At 35.9% G+C, this 7,262-nt stretch overlaps 1 protein-coding gene across 1 annotated transcript; it reads right to left on the bottom strand.

Moving 5' to 3' along the window:
• Positions 1-903: 903 nt before the first annotated feature.
• Positions 904-5,584, bottom strand: LOC107929727 (disease resistance protein RPV1). Its single transcript, XM_041104373.1, has 6 exons — positions 5,572-5,584; positions 4,947-5,100; positions 3,553-4,654; positions 3,107-3,147; positions 2,323-2,563; positions 904-2,191 (listed from the first exon to the last, which is right to left on the bottom strand). The coding sequence occupies exons 1-6, from the start codon at positions 5,582-5,584 to the stop codon at positions 1,334-1,336; spliced, it is 2,409 nt and encodes an 802-aa protein (XP_040960307.1). The 3' UTR covers positions 904-1,333.
• Positions 5,585-7,262: the final 1,678 nt, after the last annotated feature.

Consider the following 7,262-nt stretch of genomic DNA (forward strand, 5'->3'; position numbering starts at 1 on the left):
GTAAATAATATGATAGATAAAAAAAGAATTAATAGGACAAGGCCAATGAAGTAGTTTAACCACAATTAGTGCTTCTTCCCAAGTCTGCCCATTATAGAACTGAATATTTTTTGCATTCGTTTTGGTTGCGGCCCTTCATCCATCTCCTCGTAGATATTAAGTTTTCGCTTTATTAGGGAACCGTTACCTTTTGATCCATCATCAGCAGAGTGTTGCTGGATATCTTCAAAATTTGCACAACGCTTACTACCATGCAGCTCTTGCATTTGTTCCATCTCTTCCAAATCTCTCTCATACACTATTCTAACACCACACTTCTTCACCTTAAAACTGTTAGGTCTTTCGAAAGACAACTCAAGTTGATGGCATTCCTGATCTAAGCAACCTGTTGTCCAAAAATTATTGGTTTCGCGTTCACCACATTTGTCTTCCAAGGAAATTGGATACAACTTGTCACGCGACAAATAACGAATTAAAATGTGGTCCTTCATTACGGGCCGTTCAAAATGATAATCTACATCCCAGCCACTACAGTCGACATATCGACCATCTCTATCCTGGAAATTAGATTGAGTGCAATTGGCTTGTCTAGAATATCTACCATGGATAACAGCTCTACACATGAGTTCCTCATTCCTTGAAGCATCATCACTGACAAAAATGCAGCACAAAGAAACTCCCATCCATTGACAATCATTCCGAACTTCCAGAGGCAAATCTATCTTAATTGAAGGGCCACCTCTTAGTTGACTAAACCATTCTGGCATTTCACTTCCAGGTAGAATAATATCAAACAATTTTCTTGAATTTCCAAATACCTGCAAAATAAACCTCTGGTTGTTTGGTAAGAGACAACCTGAATAATTATAAGACACAGAGAAAAAGAGATATTAACGAACCTTTAGATGGTTTTTCAGCAATGTTAAGGCGTTGATGTTCTCAGCCAATCTGAAGCAATTAACACCTACTATATTTACCCACTCCTTTGAATTGCAAACTTTTGATGGATTTGCTACTATTTCCAGAGAAGGACAACCATTTATTCTTACATAAACTATACTCGTTGGAAGCTCAGGCAATGATTTAAGCGCCCTGCAATCTGACAATCTAAGAAATTCAAGCTTGGAAATTCGATTAACACACAAAGGTATGCTGATGAAATTGTTACCACCAAGATCAAGTTCTTTCAAAGAGGATAGGCGAGAAATATCACCAGGAATATCTCCTTCGCAAAGATTGCAGTCCCTTAGATTCAGCCTTGTTAATGAACTCAAACCTAACAACGAAGGCAACGTCAGAGCCATAGAATTTGTCCTTCCTCTTTGGATTACCTTTAACAGAGAAGGAAGTTTTTTTGCAACTTGGAAGAAGATCCCTTGCACCCATTAAAAGATAGAACTTTAAGATTTTTAAATTGAAAAATGAAGGGTGGTGGTTTTGTCATGGATGTTTCACTTAAGTCAAGCTCCTCCAAGAACTCTATTTGCTGCAAATTCTCTGGCAAATATTCAACTTTATAACAACCAGAAAGATTAAGAGATTTTAAACTTTTACACCCAACTATGCTCCCTGGGAGATCCACAAGGTTCCTGCAATCTTTCAAATTTAACAAAACAAGACTGCTCAGATTTCCAATTGAAATAGGTAGCTCTTTAATGCCCGTCCCATCTAAATAAAGCTCTAGCAGGCATTCCATTTTTCCATCAATCTCTGGAAAGCTTTCAAGATTTGAGCAACCTGAAAGAATTAACTTTTCAAGAGATTCCATTCCAATTTTGATTGGAAGACCTTTAAGACTTTTGCAGTCTTTTAAATTCAAAACTTTAAGTCTTTTGAGACTTCCGATCAAAGAAGGTAGCTCTTTAATGTTTGTCCCATCAAAACAAAGCTCCAACAAACATTCCATTTTCCCATCAATCTCTGGAAAGCTTTCAAGTTTTGAGCAACCTGAAAGAGTTAACCTTTCAAGAGATTCCATTCCAATTCTGGTTGGAAAACTCCTCAGACTTTTGCAGCCTCCTAACTTCAAAAGCTTAAGCCTTGTATGAACTCCAACAGATGGATGGACATATACTAATCTAGTACAACCTTCCAAAACCAAAATTTCAAGATTTGGGGCAGCTGTGACGTCTGGTGCCTTGATCAGGTTTTCCGACCCTTCGAGGTTGAGCACTTTCAACTTATACAGGGGCTGTTGAAAACAATAATAAATTAGAGATAAATGGAGAAAAAATATGGTGAAGCTTATTTTCATTTTTATTCTTCTATGTTCATACCTTCTTCTCGAATTAGAAAACAAAGACAAAATGAGTTAATTCTTACCGTATTTTCCTTCCACAGTTGTTCAATATTGCTATAAGGCAAGAGAAGTACAACAAGATTTTCCGGTTGGAAGCCTAAAGGCAGAGATCTTAAAGAATATCCTGACCATTCTAAAAGTCGTAGCTCATTAGAAAGGTAGGTGAGATCACACCAATTTAGAAGACAATGGACTTTGAGCAATCTTAATCTTTTCATCTTCAAGAAAATATCCCCATTCAAAGTGAGAGTCTTGTTCAATTCCCTGGGCGAACAAGTATAAGAATAAAGCTATATAAAACATAATCTTTGACAGTTAATCACTTCATTGCTTCTTTTTTGAAATACTCATGTCTAACACTCATATCTAAAGTATGTTCAGATGTGAATATAAAGATATAATCCTTCAAGGGCTTTTGAAATATATGAAAAAGTTAAGAAAATTTAATATACACATGTCAAATACAACTCACATATAACACTTATATCCTAATTTGAATAACATAGCTTTAAATAAAGAATTGGAGCTGATATTCACAGACACAGAAGGCTAGAAACCATCATATAAACGCAAGAAAGGTGTTTGGCTAAAGAGAGAATGCAAGAAAATAGATACAACTAAATGCAACATTCTTTTTTTCAATAATTCATACCACTTTTTTTTTTTTAATATTAAGCATTAAAGAGTTGCCACTTCTTTTTAATTATTTTTACAAAAAAAAAACAACAACATTAAAATTATATATAGATATATATGTCATCTTACCAACAACATTAAAATTATATATAGATATATATGTCATCTTACCTTTTATTGTCGATGATTAAGCCTTCAATAATTTCTGTAGCCTAAAAAAAATGAAAAGTAAAAATATTACAAAAGCTCATAAAGTTTACATTTATGATTATCATTGCATGTATAGTAAAAAACAAGCTAAACAAAACATTCAACTAAAGTAATTCAATGAAATTACATTTTTTGTTTATACATATCGTGCATGTCTTATTAATATTTATAATCAACAAATAATTTCTAAATGACACATTTGAAAAATATAAACAACAAATCTACTCATTTTACTTTATCGATATTAATAATAAATACTTCCTAAATATAGTAGACTATATATATGTTTTTGTACCAAAGATGTCATTGTTTCAAATTCAACCTCAAATCTAATTAATGCCACATCTTAAAATTAATTGTTTGAATCAATTACGCTACATATATATAATCTTTATGGAACGACTTACAGTTGCTTTTGTTAGCACATGATACACATCTCTTTCCTCCCACAATCTGCAACGTTTTCCAGGTTCATCAATAGATTTTTCCTTAACAATTTTTCTTCCCATTTCTTGTAGCAAGTCATGCATCAACAAGTACTGGTTGTGACTGTCAGTAGTTAGTAGAGATTTTTTAATAAGAACATCAATTCCAATATCTGGAAAAAACTCACAACCATCCAATACTTTCATTACAAAATCTTTCTTCTCCCTATTAAAGAAGCATGCTATATCTAGAAATATATTCTTCTCCATTTCTTCCAGTCCATCAAAACTTATTTGAAGTCTGTCAAGAATTTCTTTGTTAGAATCTCTTTCAAGTCTTTCTATTGCACTTTTCCATTGCCTTGCATCTCTATCACACAGAAAAGAACCCAAAACTTCAAGAGCTAAGGGGAGTCCACCAGCATAACCTACGATATGTTTTGCAAGCTCAATGAAATCCTCTTTTGGCGCTGTCTCGCAACCGAAAGCTTTCAAATTGAAAAGATGAAGTGCATCATTGTCTTCCAATGTTGTAGGCTTATACACACCATCAACTCGATAAGATCGGAGCAAATGTTCATCTCTTGTAGTTACAATGATTCTACTCCCTAAACCGAACCAATCACGCTTTCCAACCAAGCATTTCAAGTGTTGTAGGTTATCAACATCATCAAGAACAAGAAGAACTTTTTTGTGAGACAACCTCTGACTAATTATGACTTTCCCTTCATGAACATTGAAAAAATTGAAGCTTTCATCAAACAAGATCTGGGAAAGTAGCTGTTTCTGTAAAGAAACAAGTCCACATTTCTCTGAAACTTCTCGAACATCAGCAAGAAAGCTTTTCCCTTCAAAATGAGGTGACATTTGACTATAAACAACTCTTGCGAGGGTCGTTTTGCCAATGCCACCCATACCACAAATTCCTATGATACGGATATCATCTTCCCCAATTTCTATTTCCGAATGCAAATCGTCCAAGCTTGGACTGATACCAACTAACTCATCATGGTCAATTGGATATGTTTGACATAACTTTGCTGATATTTTTTTAATAATGTCTCCAATAAATTCTGATTCATGCCTACAAAGATATAAATTTTTAATTTTTAATTAAGAAAATTATTGATATGGAAATGAAGTTAAATGATCTAGGAAAAAATTAAGATGTGAACCGCATAGTACTCTATGGAACAAATTTAGGATACACTTGGAGGACTTGATTTTATAGTTTTTCTGGTGTTATTGCCTTATTTGCCTTATAACACTAGAAAATAAAAATTTTCCAATTTTGTCCATATATATAAAAAAGCAGCTAATTCAAAAAAAAAATTGTAGTCATTGAATTTACAAGTAAATTGAAGAAAAAAAAATACCTATTATTTGAGTGCCATCCCTTGATATTAGCCACTTCAGTTAAAGCATTTCTCCACCTTTGGATCTTTGCTTCATCTTCCTTGTATCTCTCTTCATGTTTAGCAAAAGCTGCTTCAACTTTCCCTTTTTGTTTTCTTAAATCAGATGGATCCACTGTTAGAAATCAAACCCACTCCAAGCATAATCTAGAAGCATGAGACGTGGAGCAATTTTGTGCCATGCAAAGTGCTGAAATTTTAGCCATACAAAGTGCTCCATTATTGAGATGTTTTGTGGCTGGAAATTAAGTGGATTAATAGCCACATTTGTTGTCACTTTATCAGCCTATAAATAGAGGCTTGAACTTGTGTTGTAATGAAGAAAAATAAGAAGAAAAAGAAATAAGAGAAGCAACGTGAGTGAGAGTGAGAAGGTTAGCAAACTTTGAGTGAGTTAAAATCTAGCAGCAGCTAGACTATCTAGTCATTGAGAAAATATTTGTAATCTTCGTATTGTAATATATTGAGTGTGTAATAAAAAGTAAATTTTCGGCCCATCACGTTTCCAACAAGTGGTATCAGAGCTACGGTTCGGAGCTTGGTTCGGAGTTCGGTTCGTGTCCGGTTCGTGTCCAGTTCGGAGTACCTTTGGTGTTCATCTAACAAGTCGATATGGGCGACGTAATTCAGCTACAAGTTCCACAATTGACGAAGACAAATTATGGAAATTGGAGCATTCGAATGAAGGCTTTGCTCGGTTCGCAAGATTGTTGGGAGATCGTTGAAAAAGGATACATCGAGCCCGGAGATGCCGCTACAGAAGCAGCTTTATCAAATGACGCTAAGAAGGCATTACGAGAAGCACGAAAGAAGGATCAAAAGGCCTTGAATAGTATCTTTCAAGGTATGGATGAATCAACCTTCGAGAAAATATCAGATGTGAAGAACGCGAAGAATGCATGGGAGATTTTGCAAAAATCATTTCAAGGTGTAGAAAAAGCTAAAAAGGTACGCCTTCAGTCACTTAGAGCTGAATTTGAAATGTTAAAAATGAAGAGCTCCGAGAATATCGATGACTATGCCAATCGTGTAAAATCGGTGGTAAATGAAATGAAACGAAATGGAGAAACTCTTGACGAGGTAAGAGTGATGGAGAAAATTCTAGGGTCACTCACACGCAAATTCGAGTACGTAGTCGTTGCCATCGAAGAATCAAAAGATTTGTCAAAGATGTCGCTCGAAGAACTTGTGGGTTCTCTGCAAGCCCATGAGCAAAAGATGAAGTTAAATGAAGATAGTGAAAATCTTGATCAAGCCTTCCATAGCAAGTTGTCCGTCGACGACGGAGAAACAAGTAATAACTTTAACCAAGGAAGAGAAAACCGCAGAGGATACCGTGGAGGCTACCGTGGTGGAAACAGAGGAGGAAGAGGATCACGAGGACGTGGAAATCAATCATATGGGAGATATCAAGAAAATAAAGATTATCAAACATCCAACCGTGGACGTGGATCTAGAGGTCGTGGCCGAGGCAGATTTCAAGAAAATAAATCTCAGGTACAATGCTACAACTGTAACAAGTATGGACATTTCAGTTACGAGTGCAGATCAACACACAAAGTGGATGAAAGAAACCATGTAGCAGTCGCAGCAGAAGGCAACGAAAAAGTGGAATCAAGTGTCTTTCTCACTTACGGAGAAAATGAAGATCGCAAGAGAAGTGTGTGGTATCTCGACAACGGTGCAAGCAACCACATGTGTGGAAGAAAGGAGCTGTTCACAGAATTAGATGAAACAGTTCATGGACAAATAATTTTTGGAGACAACTCACATGCAGAAATCAAAGGAAAGGGCAAGGTTGTTATAACACAAAGGAATGGAGAGAAGAAGTACATCTCAGACGTTTACTACGTACCAGCTTTGAAGAGCAACCTGATCAGTCTTGGTCAACTCCTAGAAAAAGGATATGAAGTTCATATGAAAGACCGCTCACTCGCCATCAGGAACAAAAGTGGAGAATTAGTTGTTCGAGTTGATATGACGCGAAATCGTCTTTTCACCCTCGACATCGAGTCTGGAGAAGTAAAATGCATGAAGACGGATCTGAAGAATGAATCATGGTTGTGGCACTTAAGGTACGGACATCTCGGATTTTCTGGCTTGAAGCTGTTGTCGAAGACAAATATGGTGAATGGATTACCAAGTATTAATCATCCAGATCAACTGTGTGAAGCCTGTGTCAAAGGAAAGCAGCATAGGCAGAAATTTGAAGTAGGAAAATCTCGAAGAGCTAGAAGACCATTGGAAATTGTACACACCGACATATCTGGTCCGTAC

The sequence above is a fragment of the Gossypium hirsutum genome, chromosome D11 (assembly GCF_007990345.1).
Source record: "Gossypium hirsutum isolate 1008001.06 chromosome D11, Gossypium_hirsutum_v2.1, whole genome shotgun sequence".
Lineage (NCBI taxonomy): Eukaryota > Viridiplantae > Streptophyta > Magnoliopsida > Malvales > Malvaceae > Gossypium > Gossypium hirsutum.

Bases quoted from the DNA above. Each gene is read 5' to 3' on its own strand.
- LOC107929727 (XM_041104373.1), bottom strand. The intron at 4,655-4,946 runs GTATTTTTTTTT...ATATCTTTGTAG, and splicing joins GGATGGCACTCAAATAATAG to GCATGAATCAGAATTTATTG. The intron at 2,192-2,322 runs GTAAGAATTAAC...TGTTTTCAACAG, and splicing joins AACTGTGGAAGGAAAATACG to CCCCTGTATAAGTTGAAAGT.